Below are 22,244 nucleotides of genomic sequence, written 5' to 3'. Positions count from 1 at the left end.
TTCAGGTCAAGATTTAACATGAAAACATGATTAATTTGAAATGATTTCACATGTTTATAAATTAAACCACATAACAGTTTATTAACTAGTTAAAATTAGCCCTATCTTGACATAAATAAAACGCTGATTACATAAGTGTATCAAAAATAATAATATAATAATATTACTGTATCCATAATAAGTACTTTTATTTTTTACTTTTGATGGTTTAAGTACATTTTGATTCTGATACTTTTGTTCTTTAATGTAAATTAGTTTTGAATGCAGGACTTATACTTGCAGTGGAGTACTTTCACAGTGTGGTATTAGTACTTTTACTTAAGTAAAGGATCTGATTACTTTATCCACCACTGCCATACATGCAAACTGATGATCAAAAAGCTGCTTCTGTCAGATTAATGCGTACAGGAATATGAATAAACAGGTTACGGTATGGTAAAAGGGTAAAATCCTCGATATGATCAAAACCGTAATAAAACTCACAACTGTGTTGCTAATGTGCATGTAGACTTATCACTATGACACTAAAGCGAGAGTGTTTAGTCCTGTTTGTTGTCTGGAACCTGTGATGTATTCGCGGATGTGTGTGTGCCTCTTAAACAGTTCCTCCAGAGGGACTCCTCCATCTCTCCTCCTCACCACTCTCATCACTCCCCTTTTCATCTTTCTCTCACCGTCATTCTGCACACTGGCTCTCTCCTTTTACCTCTCAGCTCCTTTCTCTCTCCTGTAAAAGCAATACCGTGTCGTTGCTTTGGCCAGCTCTTAATGCAACCCTTTCCTCCACACACACACATACACACACACACACACCATCCTCTCTTTACCTCACTGCAGCACCGCCTGCACACACACACACCCTAAGCATTGTGGCTGGGAACCCAGCAGTAAGCAGAAATCCCTCTGCTGCTGAAACACTTCCCACTAATATCAGAGGCTCGTTCAGTGGTGTCCAGGACTCTGCGTGTGTGTGTGTGTGTGTGTGTGTGTGTGTGTGTGTGTGTGTGTGTGTGTGTGTGTGTGTGTGTGTGTGTGTGTGTGTGTGTGTGTGTGTGTGTGTGTGTGTGTGTGTGTGTGTGTGTGTGTGTGTGTGTGTGTGTGTGTGTGTGTGTGTGTCTGTGTGTGTGTGTGTGTGTGTGTGTGTGTGTGTGTGTGTGTGTGTGGTTCAGCTCTAAAGCTTTATGTGTAGTTTATGGTGATGAACAAGCGTTTCTGTTACCAACCAACACTGAGGACCTGAGCTTTCAGACAAATAATAAAACACTCTCTCAAAGCATCTGTGTGACATACAAACATGTAGAGAGGTACACTAGAGGCCGCAGCCTTCAATACAGCAAACATATGATCATCACTACTACAGTATTTATCATGGTTTCCTCCGTGTTGTGAACCCTCCTCCTTTGGTTACCTGTCATCTATCCGATATGTGCAGCAGGATAATTATTGAGTGGGAAAAGGCCCAGTTTCACATTAAAACAGCATTGAGCTCACAACCTTGAGGGTGTCATTGAGAGGCCTCTGTTTGACTCCAGCCCCTCTTTAAGACTCACTCCGTCATCCTGCGGATCATTGTTCACTGCGGGCCCGATGGAGTCGTTTGGGGAGAAAAATGCCCTGTCTTGATGCTGCAAGATTGACTTTCGGGGGCCAAAACAAATCCTCTCTGTTTTGCATGTTAATTTATTCCCTTTTGCTTCAGACGGAAAAAAAAAACTGTTTCCTTCAGGAAGTTTGTAATAAAAGCCTTGCGATCGATGATAATGGCATTTGTGCTTGTGTTTGTCATCTTCGCAAAAGCAACAGTGGTGGAGTTTCCTCAGATTTATTTGTATACTAGTGCTGTAAGTGGCGTGTAAATTATCCTAACTGTCTGTGTGGCTTTTTATCTTTGTAAGGCCATACTATTAGAGCCTATCCATTAATGCCCATAGCCCAGCCAATCAATGCTTAAATAAAAATCAGCTCAATTTGTGGCGTTTTATGCAAACGTGCAAACTCCTACCAGGCTGACTCTTTGCTTTTTGTTTTTATAATGTAACAGGAATAGCTAAAACACAAAGGAATCGATAACACTTAAGTTTGGGTTAGGTTGGCCTGCTCTCAGACAAGTGCTGCACATTGCTGCATACAAATGAGTTTCCTACAGATGTACACTGTGGTGTAATTTCATTATAATTCTATACATAGTTAGCCAACACCATAGTTACAGGGAATAAATCCAGTGTAACCTGAGAGGTTTAGCAAAGCAGCAGCTGCGACTAGGCACAATAGGGACAGCCGAGCAGCCACAGACATGCATATGTGGTCAGGGCCAGACTGAGGTCGTGTCCTTCGTGTTCTTTGTTTTGTTTTGTGTATTAAGGCTGGTTCAGATACTTTTAGCTAGTGCTCTGACTTCAGGAACTATTTGATGCATGGCTATGAAATCTGGTTCAGATATTTATGTTCTTCTCTTCTATATGTGAACTGTTACGGACTCTATTTATGTAGGGCAGTTTTCAGGTCAAAATTTAAATGTGTCCAATACTTTGGTTTAAAAATTATTCCTATTAACCCCATCTATAGTTTGTGCTGAGTGTTAATTAGCAACAGTTGCATGCTAACATGCTAAAATTAGATGGTGAATATGGTAAACGATGCCTGCTAACATCTGCATGCTAGCATTGTTGTTGTCAGGGTTCAGTCAGATTACTTTGAAGTGCAGTTATTGAATGGAAATTCATGTTCATTTTTGTAATTACAAACGTAATACACTACAGTACAATTTTTTTTTATCTAATCAGAAAACTTAAAGTCACCATTAAAAATATTGCACTTTATACAAAAATATGATGCCGCCACAAAAATCTCATAAATATTCTTTTTTTGATTCACTTTTGTAATGCAAGACGGACACTTACTCAAAATGTTTATCTTCCATTTACAATGTAAATAAAAAGGAAATAAACCCAATACAATTCACTACTCATGATCTAATATCATTGGGTAAAATCAAAAAGTATTTTAAAGACATGATCTAAATGTAATCGATTTAATCCTTGATAATGTAACTTTAATTGCAATTTCTTTTAAATTAAGCCTGTGCTAAATATATTTACTATTTTATTGTAATCTGATTTCATAATTCTGACCACATGCAATCTGTTATTACCCAACTCTGGATGTTGTGATGTTAGCATTTAACTCAAAGCACTACTGTGCAGCCTCACAGAGCTGCTAGCATAGCTCTAGTCTAAATTAGACTTTTTAAATATTAAAAGCATTCATTTCAATAAAATTTAAAGTATTTGGTGTCAGTCCATCATGAATACAAAAATGAAAGAGCAGTGTAACGCTCAACAGCCATCTAGACCGACAATAATTAGCATGAAAATAAAAAAAAAACATATAATTGTATGGATGTGTGAGGAAAATGGGACTGGTGGCCTTAGTGGTTAACAATCCTGGCTACAGCACTGCACTATAGTCTTTTAAGCAGCGTGACATATTGACATACAAGCTAACTGGCGGCATATGGGCCATATTCCCTCTTTGCCTGACCACAAAGCATATTTTCCCATATTTCACAAAGCACTCCACAATTAGTTAACAGCACAGGGATTAAGGATAGATTTGACAGTGCAGCGCTGCAATCTGCTGCTGTGTCTCTTTAGCACTGAGAGGATCAGCGAGGCATCTGTTTCTCCACTTGTTTTATTTTTCCTCTCTCTTCTTCTCTCTCTTCATGCATCTTTCTTGTCACCCCCACCCTGAGAGCGAGAGAGGAAAGCAGCATCAATCACTGTTAACTGACTGACCACTGTCTGTTGGTGGTACTAAATGGATCCCCACAATTGAATAGAGGCCTAAGTGTGTGGTAAATGCTCTCAATGGGTAAATGAATTTGCGGGTTAACTCGCCCTAAGAGCGTTTAGATAAGGCAAAAATAATAAAAACACCTACAGCAGATATTTTTCCTTTTGATATATTGAAAACAAAGTTCAGCTGAAAATCTTAACTCTGACATTCATCACCGCAGGCCCAGTCCATTGAAGAGAAATGCACTCAAAGGGTAACCCAAAGACAATTCAGCTTTATTTTCCTCATATAGATTTGACTGTACACGGTTCATACCATTACACAGAAGGCATAAATGAATAAATTCAGTGCTCTCTTTTACATCTTTTTCAAAGACACATGGCAATAATAAATAGCGCTCATGAAACAAGACGATCAACACGTTTTCAAACTGTACAAAATTTACAACAATTAAGATGCAAACTTCTGAGGCAACACAGACTTAACAAAACTGTCGTGGTAATGTGTTTGTGTATGATTTCTACTTAACACTTTAGATTATAGCCCACAAATTACACTGTTTGTACATATGAAGTACCAATGAAATACTTACTTACAGGCATGTATAAGGGGAGGACACTAGTAAAAGTGGCTAAGGCTGGCTCTCAGTATTTGATAACTTAAAGTTATCGACATAGATAAGCCAGTACCAAAGCTTCCCCAATCAAACGATCCTTTTTGTATCCAGATCGAGAAAAGGAGACTATTTGTATGTTTTTTCTCGCAGCCAATCACAGCACATATTCCCTAACTTACTGTCATTATCCCTTGAACTGTACATATGAATTCCAGTATAGCCATACAGTAAGTATTTCTTTGATACCGTGAATTTACTAGATAATTAAACTGTAATTTGCGGACTGTAATATAAAGTTTTAACCCATCTTTTAAATGATGTCACTTCCTGTTCATTGATTTGATTTCTGGCTCTTAAATAGGATGCTCTGCTAAAAAAAGGACTTGGCAATTTCTCATGAAAAGGTGACCACATAAATAAGATTTGATTTCTTTTCTTCAGAAATAGGAGAAATGATGTATTCTTAATAGAATAACTACTGGCTTTGACATGCTTAAGAGGTCAAGTTGCTCTTACAGTTCAAAGAAAGTTTACATTTCAAGTAGAGCTGCAACGATTTGTCGACTGATCAATTAGTCAACCGTCAGAAAAATAACCATCAACTTTTGATAATTGATTAATTGTTAAAGTAATTTTTCATGCAAAAATAGCAGAAAATGCTGCTTTCAGCCTCTCAATTATGGAGATTTCTTGCTTTTCTCTGCTTATTCTTTGTGTTTTGGACTGACATAAGACATTTAATGAAATCATGTTAGACTTCAAAAAGCTGGAATGGACAGTTTTCATTAATTTCTGACATTTTATAAACCAAACAATCTATTAATTGAAAAAATAATCAAAAGATGTATCGAAGATGAAAATAATCAATAGTTGCAGCCCTAATTTCAAAGCAACCTAAACTTTTAGTGAATCTGGCTTCTATCTCAGCTGTCGCGGGGGCTTTAAGATGTTGCTGATGTAGCCTGAACTGTAAGAAACATACGAGCCCAGCAGTCATGCCAGCACTGAAGCGACAGTAGGGTATCAGCTCTGATAGTGGGGGAGCTCTGTGGTAATCCTTCTGACATGGAGGCCAGGCAGAAGGAGAACAGACTGACAACACATCTGGGGTCAGTAAGTAGGTTGATAGCAGGCAAAGCTAGAGCTCTGCTGGACTGAGTAGATTACAAAGAGAAGCCTGGATCAGACTGAAGAAACAGAAGAGCCAACACAAAGGGACTTTTTATCCGTGTTTCTGCTAATACTTGTTGGTGTTTTGAGTGTCAACTGTTCTGTATTTGCGTAACCATCTAATTTTCTCAATAATATCTGAAAAGGAATCTGCTTGTCTTACATCTGTGCATTAAAAAAAATAAATTAATAATTTAAATGTGTGATATATTACTAGAATGGTTTGAGTTGAATCCCTCCAAACCCTTTTGACTGTCCTCCAACACACGAGCTTCGCTGCCTGCTCAGTGAGTCTGGAAACGGATAGTTAAATACTGACGAACGTCCGCTCTCAGACAGCTTTTACACAGACAAGAACAAGTCAAGCACCTATAAATATAGAAGAGAGACCTGCTGTGTAGCAAACAGTGTTCGCCCTCATTCAAACAGAGGAGACATCAGTTTCTACAGACAGACGGACGGACAGACGGACGGACAGACCAACGGCCATCTACTTCCTAATAACTTGTAAGCTTCAGCAATACATTAAAAAACATCAGCATGGTTCAAAATTCACACTTGTGCCACTGTTCTTGTAAATTTCTCTCCCAATGAAACACTGTGTTTTGCCTTGTGCATATGTCTCTCCTCTCTTTCTCTCTTCCTCTCTCTGCAGTCCTGTCCATATGTGTAGAAAAAGAAGAGGAGAGTAAAGTGCATTGCCAATGTAAAAGGCTTCGATATGGCCAGACAGCAGTCCTACTCTTTATGTATCAGAAGCATGCAGGTGCCTCCTGGGTCTCATAGGGACTTTGATCTAGATTGTAGCCCTATTGTTGTAGCTGTTAGACAGGGATGGTATATTTTTTGGGGGGGGCGATATTACCTCCCCTGTGAGCATTAATCCACCGATATCCAGTCTCATTCTCAGAGTGAAAGAACAAAATAATGTCAGGTGATATCAAAAAATTGTATGATACAGTGTTGAGATTGAACATTCAGCTGTGTAGAGGTGTTCTTCGCTGCTTTTGTTCGGCCCGTTACAACTGCTGAGGGACTGAGAGACACACTTCTTCTCTTTCTTCTTCTCTTCACCCACAAATCACAAAATATACCAGTCTTGGAGGGTGATAGAAAGAAATGTAAAAAGCCTTGTGAGTCTGTGTGTTTTGTCGTATCCCCACAGCGATCTTCTGCTAGATTCAAAACTGGGAATGGTCCATCTCATCCAGCCATGAGGCGGGGCTGGTGGGGAAGTCGGGGTATCCTGTACTGCTGCCCGTGGAGAGGTCTGAGGTCGGGCCCCCTGCCATGGCCCTCAGAGCCTGTCCCACACCGCCCGGCCCGCCCTGCGCCACCAGACTGTCCATGCTGAAGCCCAGGTTGTTAAGGAGAGGCGTGTGGCCGGGCAGAGAGGTGATAGAGGAGGGTGACTGAGGGAGACCGTAGGGGCTCCCTGCTCGAATGTCGTGATAGGGTTGTCCCGACACGTCGACAGAGAAGCCTCCGTTCAGCACCCCGCTGTTGGTCACGTCACCGACGCTCCCGTAAAGCCCGTTGGTGTGGCCGAGGTCTGACAGGACCTGGTCGTCTGTGGAGGAGATGCCATCACTTAGCGTTAGTACTTTGTATTGGCAAGAATCTGGCAATAAGGCACGAATCATGATACAGGGGTCACGTTTCAATACATTGGGCTTCTAGCTGTGTCACAATTCTACAAATCAATGATTCAATTCAACTTCTTAATTTAAAGTCAGGATTTGATTCAATTTTTAATTTACATTTTTTTAGCACTGAAAGCTATCCCATTGTAAACCATATAGGCAAAATTTAAATTTAGCTAATCTTGCTTTTGATTTCACTAATTGAAATCATAAGCTAATTTTAAATGATTTTCAATTTAGAATTTCAATTGAGACACCCCTATGTGATATATTGTGATTTTTTTTTTTTTAATCTAATTTTAGGTCATTGTATAAAGAAAACATCCCCATATGCATAAAATCCAAGTTTTAAAAAAAAAAGTTTACTTAGGTTTACAGTAGGATATCAATTTGCATTAATCACATTCCCTGTAACATCAAACAGGGACAGTAGCATGGTATCACTACTTTTTGTGCAATCTGTCTGCTACGAATCTTTGCATAAAAATCATTTTTTATAAATGAAAACCGTATCTGAGAATCCATACAGTATGACAATAATATCGGGCTACTCAAGTGTCTCAACATTTTCTTACAATCCTACTTAGCATGAAGGGTGTAAAAACTTTGACACACCAACAGTGCTGTCAACTGTGAGAGCATTATATAGTTGTTATATTTCAATACAGTTAAGTGCTTTTATGAGTGAGATTTATTGTGGCAACATTATGTGGATTTCACAGCTACAGTAAGTGGACCGCTGAGCCACTGCTAATTATTTGCTAAGCATTTTTGGTAAGAAAGGATGTGCTTTACTTTCCTCTCTAACAAAGGAAGTCTGTATGTGTGTAATTACTGCAGCACAAAATATTTGTTTCCATCTCAATCCCTCCCCTGAGTGGTTTCAATAACAACAATACCCCAGAGCGCTTTCTCTCTAATTGACTAAAAGCCTCACATGCTTTATAGAGTTTCTGTCACCATGTTTTCATTTCTCATAAAAATGGCCTTCTTTTTAAAAGTGGCTTGAAGACTTTTATGACTACCCAAAACGGGGTATGTGAACATTAAATAACACAGAGATGTCTAAAATGTCGTTTGCATCCCACTAAGGACCATCCCTCTTTTCCAATAAGCTCCATCACAGCGACAAATGGAGGCAGGAGGATGCGTCAGCGGCCACAGGGTGGTGTGAGGGGAATGTGAAATGAGAATGCAATTTTGGATTTTCCTGACAATGTGCACTGAACAATGCTAAAAAACAAATGAATTACCACAAAGACACATTCATTTAGCAGCTGTTAGGCTCCCTTAATGTGAAGGGACTCTAGCACGACAGCATCACTGCCAATTCCTTTTCAGGAATTTCTCTCTGGAGCTACACAAGACTCGGTTGAAGTTTTCCATACAGTACGTACCTCTGAAGCTCAGTTCACTGTCACTAAGTCCTGCGTCATCGGCCGAGCTTTCCTTCTCCACTTTAGTTCCTCCTCTGCTGCGTTTGACACTTTTATAAAATTGAGTCCAGCGATGTCGACCTGCATCTTTCTTCAGACGCTTTTCCTTCGCTCGCCTGTTCTGGAACCACACCTGACGAAGATAATAACAATCAGCATTAAGGGAAAATAAGAACTGATATTTTAAATAATCATTATAATTATCATGAATAATATTGGACAAACTCAATGTTTTTATAATATTTGAAATGTAAAACTCTTATAACTATTTAGTTTGACCCAAAATAGTTGTGAACACATTGGAATACAAAGTGGAATAATGATTTTCATCCTAACTAACATAAATATGGACCAAGATTCCAAATGGTGTTGCAAAAATAATTCATAATTGAATATTAAATCAACAGAAAACTCAAGAAATTGAAGAAAAAAATGTTAAAGGAGAGAACAGACTCATAAAAAGAGGCTCCAAAAGAATTAAAGTTGTTAAATATAAAAAGTTTCATGAATATCATTAGGAGGTTATGCGTTTCCATTATGTCTTTGTGCCATCTTTAAAATAGAATAAATTCTTGTTCACTCCAAAATCTGATAATAAAGGCCTGTGGCCTTGTTTTAACAAACGTTAGGTAACTGCTTAGAGACCCTTAACTTGTAATTATTAGCATACAGAGCTAAAACATTTGTGAAAAAGCTTTATGATGAAAATGTTTTGCTTGTTTAAATATTCTCAAATCAGGACGATATCATGGTGTCTTTTTGCTGCTCAGTACAGGTTGCTGATAAGAACAGAAGAAAGCCTTTTGCAGGAATATGAAAAAAAGACAAGACCCTCTACCTGCACTACTCTCATGTCCAGCCCTGTCTCCGAGGACAGCTGCTCTCTGACATGGCGTGCCGGCTTCGGCGAGTTTTTGTAGGCACTTTTGAGGGTCTCTAGCTGCTTGGCCGTGATGGTGGTCCTCGGTCGCTTGGTCCCCGCCTCTGAATCATCTGGAAAACATCATTACAAGTGTGAGTGACTTCTTTTTACATTTGTCACATTGCCTTTACAGTCGGTGCCCCTCGGCCTTTGCATGGAGCGAATGTGAGTTAAATGAAGTGAATGGTCATGTATGGAAGTGTATTATTGTCCTTGTGCATCTGTCCCACTCCCACAGCAGTGGACATAAATCTACACAGCCGGAGCGCCAGAGGAACAGAGTTATTGGGGGCCGCACCATATAAGAGCATTGCTTCACTTTACATAATCAATCAGAGATGCATGAAAATCTCAGAAGAGAGGGAGGGAGAGAGACAGCATACACACCCAGACCACAAACAACATAGACCCACAGTCAGTAGTCATTTGACTGCATTACACTGTGTGCAGAGCTTGATCTGTCACATCTTTTACTGTGATTCTGATGCAAGTAAGTCAGGACAGACTGACATATAGGCTGTGCCTGACTGTTTGGATGTAAATGATTGTGGAAAAAAATCTTTTTAGGAACATTTTTAACCTGCACTTGTGTTTCAAATTGACTTTTAGTTGAGTCTCTGTTTATGTTTTAATATTTTCAATGCATGCAGACCTACCATTTTGTTTTGCAGTCTCATAATCCACCTTGCACACCAGCCTCCCATCCTCCATGAGGTAAAACTCGTCCCCGGTGGCCAGTTGTCGGCTGCACATGATACAGGCGAAGCAGTGCAGGTGATACACAAAGTCCTGCGCTTTCCGCACAACCTGCGTCGGAGGGATCCCCTGTTGGCATGATGCACACTTTGTTCCAAAACGTCTGCAGGAAAACATGAAGAAGAGAGCTGCCATTAGAACATTTGATGCAAAACACCAGCAGCAGGGTAGACTGACATCCTTCTCCCATTTATGCCCGCCTCACAGGCTGGTGGAGATAGCGAGACCAACCAAGATTAAAATTTCACATGCCAGACAGATATTTCGTCAACTGCAGCCAAGAATGATGGCACGGTGTCTGTATTAATAGAAGCTCCAGCTGTTGCAGAGAGAAAAATCAGCACTGGAATGCATTTCTGTTAACGATAGACCTGTCCGCAGGTTGATGGATGGAGAGGATCAATGCACTGTGTGGTGTGTGTGTGTGTATGTGTGCACGTTTGCATGTTTATGTGTTTACAGATGAAGTACTGAGAGCTTAGGAGGAGGAGGAGGAGGTGAAGGGAGTGAAGGAAGAAGAGGAAGAGGAGGAAGAGGAGGAGGAGGGGTGGCCACAGTAAACACACCCTGAGGAGAACCAATAAAACACTGACTCAGGAGAGGCTTTAAATCACACAACCAACCCAAAGAAATAAAAAGAGCAAGGTGAAGCCTCCAAATCACTGCTGGGAAGCAGACACCACTGAATCTGTGTGTATATGCACGTGTGTGTATTTCTGTGTGTGTGTGTGTGTGTGTGTGTATTTCTGTGTGTGTGTGTGTGTGTGCATGTTCTCCAGCCTAACATATGTCCCTTTCCACAGTACAGAACATGCAAGCGTCTCCCTGACATCCCCTGGGGTCGGCTAACACTGTTAGTTCTCAGTGAAGACTCCAAAGCTCTTTAGGTCTCATTCAAGCTTCGAGCATTAAAACCTTTCAAACACAATTTAGTAAAAAGCTGCTGATCCTGTTTTGTCAAACTCAATTTTCTTCTGTGATGCCTCAGAAATACAAACGTTTGGGGAAAAAAGGGGGAGAAATTACAAAGAGAACAGAAACAGAAAAAATTTTTTTCAATTTTGTTTTGAAATTTCTGCTTTTTCTCATGATGTCAGCAGCCAATTATGAAGGCATATTTTGGATATTATGAAAACCATAAGCACATATTTCAATTCTGAAATAGAGCTGCAAATATCAATCCATTCGTTTTCAACTTTTAAATTAATCAACAACTATTTTGATAATTTACTGAAAATATACTGATATCTGTATAGCTTTATGAAAATAAACTTTTGAGTTCAGGACTAAACAAGCTATTTGAGGAAGTTATTCTGGGCTTTGGGAAACTGATCAAACATTTTCCACTAGTTTCTGACATTTTATAGACCAAACAAATGATCAAAAGATTATTTTTACAAAGAAAATAACGGTTAGATTTAGCCCTGTCCTGAAATAAATCAGTAAATAAGGTCCAGCATGATGCCTTGAGCTGGGTTATGACACAGACCAGCAAAGTAATTGGATTTAATTCATATTCACCAAAATATTTTAAATGTTCTACAACCCTTATTCCCCAAAAGTTGTGACACTGTGAAAAAAACGTAATAAATACAGAATGCAATGATTTGCAAATCTTTTGTGACCTACACTCAGTTGGATAAAGTATAAAGTCAAAATGCTTAATGTTCAAACTGGGAAATGTTTAGATTTTGCATGTGGAATCGAGGTTGTAGCTCTTCAGGTGGACGTTTTGGTTAAGACCTATTTTATACAGTCTATGGTTAAGACATAGCAATAAAATTGATACAACCTTAGCTGTAAAATGGATTATCTTCTGTTATAACATAGTATCACTTTCCAAGAAATGCAAAGGCAACTGTAAAACAATTCCCAAACAATAATATTTAAAGGAGAAACACTTGGCTTATGCTAATAGGTATAGGCTAATGGTTGAAGCTAATATTGCCAGATTGCTAGAATTTCTTATAGCTTCACCTTGCTATATTGCTAAAATGTTTTAACAAAATATAATAAAAATGACTAGGTTATTTTGTAAATTTAAATACATTCTTGTCTCTGTTGAAATCAGTCAATTTACACTCTAAATAGTAGTGAAAGTGACCAAAATATGACTTTAGCTAGTTTAGATTTTAGACGTTAGTCTACAAAGGTCAACCATTAATTAGCTGTCAGACACGAGGTTGCTCTTAACTACAGGCCAACAAACCAATTAATAATAATAAAAAAGAGAGCCCAGGTTAACTATGCACAAATAGCAAACCTTCATCACTGAGATATACAATAAGAAAGCAAAAAGAAAAGAGTAACAGTCACTCTCCACCCTAATTAGTGGTTTAAGTGACCAAAATGTTACTTTGTCTGGGTGCAACTTAGATTTTAGACGTTATTCTAGGAAGGTTATAATTAGCCAGCAGGGTTAACCCTCTGGGGTCTGAGCCTATTTTGGCCGTTTTTGAATACAGGCCTATCAGATTTTGCCCTACATGTACCACATAAAAATGTTTAGGCTACTATACCAATATTCGGTATCCATTTTTTTCACCTATATGATCTGACAATTATTTTCTCACTTTAACCTACTTGGTCAACATATTGAGCCCAAAATTCATGAAATCCGAGTTGAAAAATGATATTATTTACGACAATAGAAACCGCAAATATGCTCAATGAACTGTTTTGGAACTTGAAAATGTAAACATAGAATTAGCATAAAAAGGTAAACATTTAAATATAATAAAACTATATGCAAAAAAAGTCCAATAAAAACATGTTTATTTATAGGCTTTTTTCCCCTTGTTAGCTGCAACTCTTCAAAAACAAACGATGTGCAAAACTACACTACACCAACGCTCAAAAATCAGGCTACTTTTAAATTAAAACTATGATATATTTGGTTTTACATGACATAGGAACGTCAAACAAAAACTGGGAGAAAATCACAAGTCTGTACTTTGGAGTGAAGTTGATAGCAGCGCTCCATGTGACCTATAGCTTTTTTGTTAAACGTCACATGATCTGATCAGGACGGCACCATCATAGACCCCAGAGGGTTAAGTGGCTCTCAACGTTCAGGCCAACAAATCATTTATTTATTTATTTTTAAAAGAGAGATCCCAGGTTAACTATGAACAAATAGTATAACTTCATCACTGAGATAAATCAAATAAGAAAGCAAAAAAGCAAAAGGCCCACTGACTTGAAGAAATCCTCCTTGCAGTAGACGCTTCCTGCCCGGGAGAAACATTTGTCCGCCAGCGGAGTCTGACAGTCGGCGCACTTGAGGCACTTGGAGTGCCAGTGTCTGTCCAGCACCTTCAGGATGAACTTGTCCAGGATGTGCTGACTACAGCCGGCACACTGAGGGATCTCTGCGGGGAGAAAAGGGCACACGGTGAGCAGAGAGAGCGGTGAGCCAACCCCTGATATCCCAAGCAATACATGTTTTACAGACACGTTGTCAAACGGTAAAATAACAATTTAATTTATGCCTAACGTGACATGAATTCAAATCTGAACTTTGTACTTAAAAACATGTTCCCCCCTATTACGCCTTAGCCTGTAGTACATTCTCCCACAAAAAAGCACAATATTATATTAATATATTTTTTCTCTAAACCATTATTATGATATATTACAGATATTATGATATTACAGCGTATTATAGTAAATGTCTATTGGCTATCATATTTAAAGATACAGGGTCTTTTTTTATTCTAAAAGCTTTTATCACTCCAGTCTTTAAGTTTTCTCACTAAATTTCTGATATATATATATATGATATATATATATATATAGGCCTATTATGTCTTAGTCCAATTTATTTAGTTTAGTTATATTTCTTTAAAATCATTTATCTACCTGTCTCGCTCCATTCGTACTTTTAGTCATTTTAATTTACGTAATGAATTTAATTTTCTTTTATCATCTTTAAACACACAAAAAAAAATTAGATGCCTTTTTTTTCTTTTTTAAATCTCATTGTGTTTAAAGCGCTTTATGAAATCTGTCCGGCTCTGTCCAAGGTGCTGAATCCGGGGCTGTTTCACAGAAGAGACAGACCTGGGCTTCTTTATGACATTCAGGTTGGTTTTTATTCATATTTGTTAATTTTGTTGACCAGGTCATCTCCTCTGGAGCCTGATCATATCGCTAGGTTGCTTTCTCTGGTGGCAAATCAAGGTCAAGACGAGATTCAGTTCTGCATTATTTTTTCATCAACAACATGTAGAAAACTACATGTGCACATTCTGACACAGTGGCCACTTGGTATTTCACCTTTCCGATTCGGCTACTTATTTCGCAGTGGCGTTGATAATCTACTACAATAAACTGCACGATTATTTTATCAATGAGAGTCAAATGTTTATCCACAACCAAATGCGCATTTCCTCTCAGAGGAACCAACTGCCATCATTTATGTATGTTAATAGACATTAAAGTTTGTGTCTTTAGTCAAAATGAAACGCATAGTTTCACAGACATTCAATCCGTAATGCATATTATGAAAAAAGGCCTCGCCCCGTGACATAAACAACAATCTTTAATCTTCCTTTTAATATTCTGTAAATAGCAGTGATATTTTTACGACATTTTCTTTCGCGGCTTCACTCAGTCAAACATCCATGATATCCGATAATGGAAAATCAATATCGAGGAGAAATGGACACAGCAGAAACCACCAGTACACACACACACACACACACACACACGAGCTGGCTGCGGCAGCGAGACAAAACACCATCTAACAATAACCGTCTAGAGCTCAAGATGTCTTATGTTTAATCTCATCACAGCATACAGTCTGCAAAAAAACAAAACCTCAAAGCTCTCGACTTATGCAACATGGAGGCAGCCTGCACACAACGTGGACACCCATATTTTAGCCGATATTGTTTTTAAAATGCAAGGGCAGCCTTAAAAAACGAAGCGCTATTTTTGCATTGCATTAATTTGAGACATTTGTGAGTAAAATAAGATACGTTGAAATATGCCAAACGCATGTACAAAACAGATTTTTGTATTTTTTGTAATTCGTTTTTCTAAAGAAGAAAAATATATAACTCGCATAAATATCGTATACATATGTGGCTTCATCTTGCAGCATAAAAACCAACATAAAAAGCGATGCACACGATAAATGCAGAGCAACATTCCTACACAGACACAGGGAGGTTACAGGCTTTGTTTCACCTCCACGCCGAGTCTATTCGTGCAGGGATGATAGAAGAAATCATTTAGAAAGGATTGCATTTGTGTATTGGCTTTATTTAATATGAGGAGCGATTCGAGACATTTTAAATATCTGGTAGATAAGTGGTGGGTGGATGAAGCTGAACGGGACCGAGAGAAGTGGTGCTGAAAGGAAAGCAGCACGATCTTGGCAACGAGAGAAAGTCCACCGTCCAGCTTCAGTGTGTGTGTGTGTGTGTGTGTGTGTGTGTGTGTGTGTGTGTGTGTGTGTGTGTGTGTGTCAGAGAGAGAGAAAGAGAGAGAGAGGACCTCGTGCATTCAGGAGGTCTTCATATCTGTGTATCTGTTGCCACCACTCTCCACTCTCTCAGTTCACTCCACAGTTCAGTCTCATCACCTCCGTGAAACACATCCTCATGATGTCCAGCAGCCAAACTGCTCTAACAGGGTTTTTCTTCCTATATACGAATAAGTGCACTCTGGCAGCCTCTTATACTTTCAATTGTCAAATGATTTGTGGTAATTAAACGTGAAGTAAACACTTTATATCCCAGACTAATAGCTTTTCAGGTTAAGGTTTGGGTGTAATTGGCCTGAGTCAGCAGAGCACTCTGTCCATGGTATAAAATAAATGTTTAGAGTGAATTATTCCTGGAATAATCCAGGTTTAAATCCAGGATGAATGCTGCTGGTGCTGCAGGGGGGCTGAGTGGCAGGATCTTTATCCAATCTTTTAATCTGCCTCGATTTATAAAATTAAAGAGCATAAGCCGACCACCATATAGTCTCTTTTTTCTTTGGTCAGATGGCTAAAATGACACGATATCATTATTCTATTTCATCTGTATTTTTGTTTTTTATTCCTGTTTGTTTAAACTAATCAGACCACAGCAATTTGGTCAAAATGTGTTATTTTGAAGCCAAATGTGTGTTAGAATTTGCCCTAAATAATAAAAGCTACAGGATCACTTTTGTCCAGTAATTATCCCATTTCGTTTTTTGGGAGAGCCTATTAGAGCAGGTCCATAACTCGCCTATAAATAAAGAGGTCAGAGCAGAGATGTATCCCATTGCACTTCTATCTTGATTGCACGGTCAGATTATAAAGGGCCTGGGACAGACTAACACGCAGGGAGGAACAGATATAAAGTAATTCTCACCTTTGATGCTGGAAGATGTTGAAAAAAAACTGTGATAAATATTTGGTCTCATCCTCAATAAATGATTGCACATATTATTTGTGACAGTCCCACTTAAAAGCATCCCTAATTGTAAAAAAAAATCAAGGCCTTGCTTCAGAGACGAAAACGACAAAGTAAAGTGTGTGGGTCATATTTGACCCAGTAATGAGTGTCAATCAAACTCAGCGTGTGTTTGTCTGATGGGTGATGACAACTGCGTCTGATCTCTTGACCATGCAGGCTCGTTTACACATTAACAGCTGCATGCAGGCTCACTGTGAGCCCAACAACCTGACAGGGATGCAACAAAGTTTGAGGCCAGACTGTACAATTAAATGCTAATTCTTTAAATATCAGAAATTATCTTTTTTTTGTTCTTCCTAAGAGGATGGGATTAAAGTGCAGTCTAAGTGTTGCATCCTGCAGACTACAGTGAGGCTCGTGAGGCTGCAGAGATTAATGGGACATGCGGGATGGTGGCTGCTTGGCTTTGAGGCTAATAATCAGTATTATTTAAGACATCTATGCTCGTTAAAATATAAGCAGCATGACACATCATTGGCCTGTACGTGACAGTCTAAGACAGAGAGGTTACTGTAACTAAGCCCCCTCTCTCCCTGCAGCACAGGGTGCACTCGCCAACCGGTTTCCAGATTGATAATTAAAAAAAAGGAGGGTAAAAAAATGTCTTACGTTGCAGTGGCACTCCGAGAATCTCCGGTAAACTCTTTACAGGACTCTCTGTCGGTAGGACCGCCGCACTTTGCATCATCGTGATCCAAACCGGGAGACAAACGCACGCACATACACCCGCAACACGGTGGGCGCACTCCCCCGTCCTGTCTTGTGGAGAAAAAACAAAAAGGCCTCTTTTTCTGTCTCCTCTCTGCAGGACTGAGCTCTCCTCTGCTGTCCCGTCAAAGCCTCTATCCCTGTTAGGTCTCTATTCCCGGGATGGTGTCCGTGCCGTGCCGAGCTGTTTTGGAGTGAATCAGACAGGCTGCTCGGTCCATTCAGCGCTGCAGGGGCGGCGGGGGCCTGACGTCACCGCGGCAGAGGCTCGCCGGGGAACCAATAGGAGCGCAGGAAGAGGAGGCCCCCTGGGCGGAAAGCATCCTCCATAGGTGTACAAGAGAAGGAGGAGAAAGCAGGAGGAGGAGAGGCGTCTAACATGGTATATGAAAATGTCTCAGGAGAGGCGGGACCTTGTTCCTGTGGAGACCATAAATAGCTCACTGCAGTGGCTCCTGGAGGGGCCCCGGGCCAGCAGGGCTCCTTCTGGTATGAGGAGGAGGAGGAGGAGGAGGAGGGGTCCCATGCATGTAGCCAGGAAAATGAGCAACAGTTCACTCTGATTTTGAAGATTTAACAATCAGGCAATTTATAAAGAAAAGATGAGAGTTGCAGGTTTGCACGTTTTGTCATTTATCTTCTACATGCAGCAGCATCTTTGGACACGAATCAACCAAAAATGGGAGATTTATAGATAATCAGAGATGTGATACTGGAGATACATTAATACTCTTTCTTTCTTCATATTTTAATTGAGGTTAAACAGTGATTCTCAAAGTGAGGTCTGGGGATCTTAAATTATTATTACCATTATTTTTAAAGGCTTAAATAGCCTAGTAGTCCTTTAAAACATATCTATAATAGTTCAGAATACACTCCAATCGAACAAATCTACAATTAAAATCTGCAAATATGTTTAATATATTATATTTTTCAAGCTAATTTATGTTCTTTTGTTGTAACTCAGACGTCTACAGAAGTGTAAAAAAAAAGGGGCTATGCCAAAATTTTCAATGGGACATCCATTAAAGGGTCCCTCTATATTCTCTATCTTGTAAGTGACCCTCTGCTTAAACAAGATGAGAACCACTGAGCGAGAAGACATATTTAGGCTTACATGCAATATAAATATAAAAGGTACATGTAAAGGAAATCTGCACGAAAAATATCTAATTATAATATTTCCCTAAAAACGACCCGTTAACGCGTTTTTCCTCTAAACCAGCTACATATCAGTTAAAATCTATTTTTACAGTGAAAATATGACACACTGAGTTGTCACTAGCAGCTATGGGACCACAGAAGTGATATTATTGGACTCATGTCTGAGTCAGATCCACAGCAGCTCTACCTGCATGAGCTGACCCGTCCCCGGCCTGTGCAGCAGCAGGATGTCTCTCAGTGACAGGTAGGATTAGGAGTCTGGGCGCAGTCCTCCTGACACTGTTCATTTCAAAGCCCATCGTCTGAGACTGCATCTCCCGGATAAGATATTCCCCCCGGAGGGCTGCTAGTTCAAGCTAGATGAACTCAATCTTCGCTTCCAATTTACTTCAAGCGTGCAAAGAAAAGCACAGAGTGGCGCTTTCCTGCCGGTCCGCATCCGAACCAACAGACAGGTCTCAGCACACACACATCTGGAGCAGCGTGAACCACAATAACACCAGAGTTTATTTTGGAGGTTTTATGTTATTTCATTGTATTCAAATTAATCATAATATAGCCTAATTTAATTTCAGGATTTTTTTTTCAACACGAATATTATCATTTTGAACATAAATTCATAATAATAACAATACTACTAAAACTACTACTACTTCTAATAACAATAATAATAATAATTATCGAAACAATCCCAATACTATGGGCGAAATAGTAATTTACTGATATCATTTAAAAAAGGGTTAAAATAGGTATATATATTATATATATATATATATATATATATATATATATATATATATATATACTAAAAAAGAGGCAAACTATTTAATGTTAACTGTTTAATTATTTTTTTCGTGGAAATAATGTTTTCAAATATTATTTTTTTTAAAACGTAATTTTCATATCAGTTAGCAATATAATGGTAATCAATGTAGTGAGTGTGTATACAAATTATTTTAAAAAAGGAAACTTTGGAAAATGTGTTTTTTTTTTTTTTTTTGCCTGTCTCTAATTCAAGCAGGTACAGCTCAACATTTTGTCTGCTACATGATGCTGATTCATCCTCCCATCTTTTTCAGCATATTTCCAACTCCGGACTCTTATTCTATTGTCACACAGCATTTATATAGCGGACAGAGCCACAATCCCATAAGCCGCTCGCTTGTGTGGTTAATGTTTCAAATGTGATTTAGTCAAACGAAACGCGCATCAAGCTGATTAAAAAAAGGAGACTGGGATATTACAGGAATTTTTTTTATCCACTATATTCAAAAGCTGCAGGTGTTCCCACCATCCATCCATCCATACATGGCGTGCATGTGCGGCCAAAGGAATCATCTGCTTTTACTTTATTTTCATTATACACTTTTCCCCTCAAGATCATTCAATTTATTCAACTATTCAATTACTCTGATTGTTGGTATCGAGACCTCTTTAGCTGCTGCCCTGGAAAACAATGCAGATAAAAATGCTCTTAACCTGTCAGCAAAGGGCAACACAATTAGAATAATTGACGGATGCAAAATGCAGAAAGAGAAAAGATGTGAGGGCACACATCTGCTTTACTGGGACACTAAATGAGGGGTTTTCCCTCGTTAAATGACCGAAAAGTACACAAAAATCCACATTTGGATCCATCAAGAAATATTTACACTGCACAAGATGACAACAATTTTTTAAAAAGAGGATATCAAAAAAAACATGCAAAAGATTTTGTATTATTTTAAATAAACGACATATATGTATATATATATTTTTCTATTATTGCATTATTATTTTGCTGGACCAACAGCCCCTCATCAATAAATCAAAATTCGCTTAATATCAAATCATATTTTATCCTTAAACAATGCACTCAAACACAGAGATGGAAAGCAAGAATAATGGTGAAATTATTATTAGAATAATGCACTTTGTGAGATAGGTGAAATGACGGATCTCTGTGTTACTGTAAGAGAGAAAAAAAGCGTGTAGAGGAAGCAGCTCTCGGGCAATAATTCACGCAGAGGGCGACTCCTTTGCCACCGCCGTTGACCCAGCCACCTCTAATTAGATCTAATATTTCAGTGGACGAGTTCATTGACATGTGAGATCCACAGATCCATCTTACTGAGCAGAGAGTCAGAAATACAGAAACACATCCATCTGTGCAGAGGGAGCAGGCTTAATATACAGGTGTGTGTGTGTGTGTGTGTGTGTGTGTGTGTGTGTGTCACCCTGTACTGTCATATATATATATATATATATATATATATATATATATATATATATATATATATATATATATATGTATATATTATGTATAATTTTGCAGCAGGTAGACCTGCTTCATCACGAGCCAACACATCACATATTTAATTAATTACATTTATTATTATTTGTATTTACTATATGAGTATAAATACAGGATTTATGCATTAATATGCTGAACATAATTACCAATTTCACAGAGGTCAATCACACCCACACAAAATATAATAAGAATAAATTAATATTTAAAAAGTGCACAACAGCACATGTTCATTGCAAATGCTGAGATCACATCGCACATTCTGTTTGTGTGCAAATAACTGCACAACAGCACAACACAACACAATTCACTCTTACAAAAAATTGCATTATATATATATATATATATATATATATATATATATATATATATATATATATATATATATATATATATATATATATATATATATATATATATATATATATATCTCCTTACTTCAGGAAGATGCATATTTTAGAGAGCTGCAGATTCCCTCGTTGCTTGCAACATTAATATATGACAGCACCGTGCAGACCTACCTAATGACCGCAGCTCGCCTCCTCCTCCTCCTCCTCCTCTTCTTCTCCTCCATGCAGCTCAGGAGGTTTTTTTCTCAGCCGAAGCTGGCAGAGAAACAGCAGCAGTCAGTCCACGATCTCTCCGGCGTCCACTGACACAACATCAGGTAGCAATGGCACCGTGTGTCCCCGAGCATTTGGTCCGAGGAGCAGAGAGAGGGAGAGAGGCGCACAGTGAGAGGGAAACCTTCAGAGAGAGCTGCACGGAGAGGAGAAAATTAAATTGCACTTGGGGGGCAAATTCTATTAGGGAATAGTTATTGTCTCCTGACAGCTCCTGTCCATTTGGGTAATTAGTAGAAGAGATTGGTTGAACAAACGAAATCTATTCCTGTCAGAAATGATATTTTCCAATTCCCTGATTGAACCTGACCCTGTGGTGCTAAGACGAGGCGCTAATAGGCTCATTTCAACTTGTACACAGTCCAGCCTGATGAAAGACTGGATGGAGTTTTTAAAAACTGACCTCAGAGGAGTGTTTTATTCTTCTCAAGACACAAGGGCGAAGCTTGTATAGGCCGTTCTTACTATTATCATTATCATTAATAATATAATTATTATTATTATTATTAGTAGTAGTAGCAGTAGTAGTAAATCAAGACAAACTCTGCATCTTTTTCTGACAGCAAATATATAACGCAGATATTTATTGCAGTTTAATTTTGAGTAACTTTACTGCAGATTATTATTATTATTATTATTATTATTATTATTTATTCAATT

The 22,244-nt window shown here is 38.6% G+C and overlaps 1 protein-coding gene across 1 annotated transcript; it reads right to left on the bottom strand.

Moving 5' to 3' along the window:
• Positions 1 to 6,241: 6,241 nt before the first annotated feature.
• Positions 6,242 to 17,487, bottom strand: lhx4 (LIM homeobox 4). The gene is made up of 6 exons (XM_059341621.1): positions 17,409 to 17,487; positions 13,541 to 13,712; positions 10,242 to 10,444; positions 9,502 to 9,656; positions 8,625 to 8,796; positions 6,242 to 7,154 (listed from the first exon to the last, which is right to left on the bottom strand). Exons 1-6 carry the CDS (start codon positions 17,485 to 17,487, stop codon positions 6,766 to 6,768), a joined length of 1,170 nt encoding a protein of 389 aa, XP_059197604.1. The 3' UTR covers positions 6,242 to 6,765.
• Between the last annotated feature and the right edge of the window lie 4,757 nt (positions 17,488 to 22,244).

This window comes from Centropristis striata, chromosome 9, assembly GCF_030273125.1.
Source record: "Centropristis striata isolate RG_2023a ecotype Rhode Island chromosome 9, C.striata_1.0, whole genome shotgun sequence".
In the NCBI taxonomy this organism is placed as follows: Eukaryota; Metazoa; Chordata; class Actinopteri; order Perciformes; family Serranidae; genus Centropristis; species Centropristis striata.
Note: the sequence above shows the minus strand (reverse complement) of the source record. Positions and strands in the feature narration are given on the sequence as shown.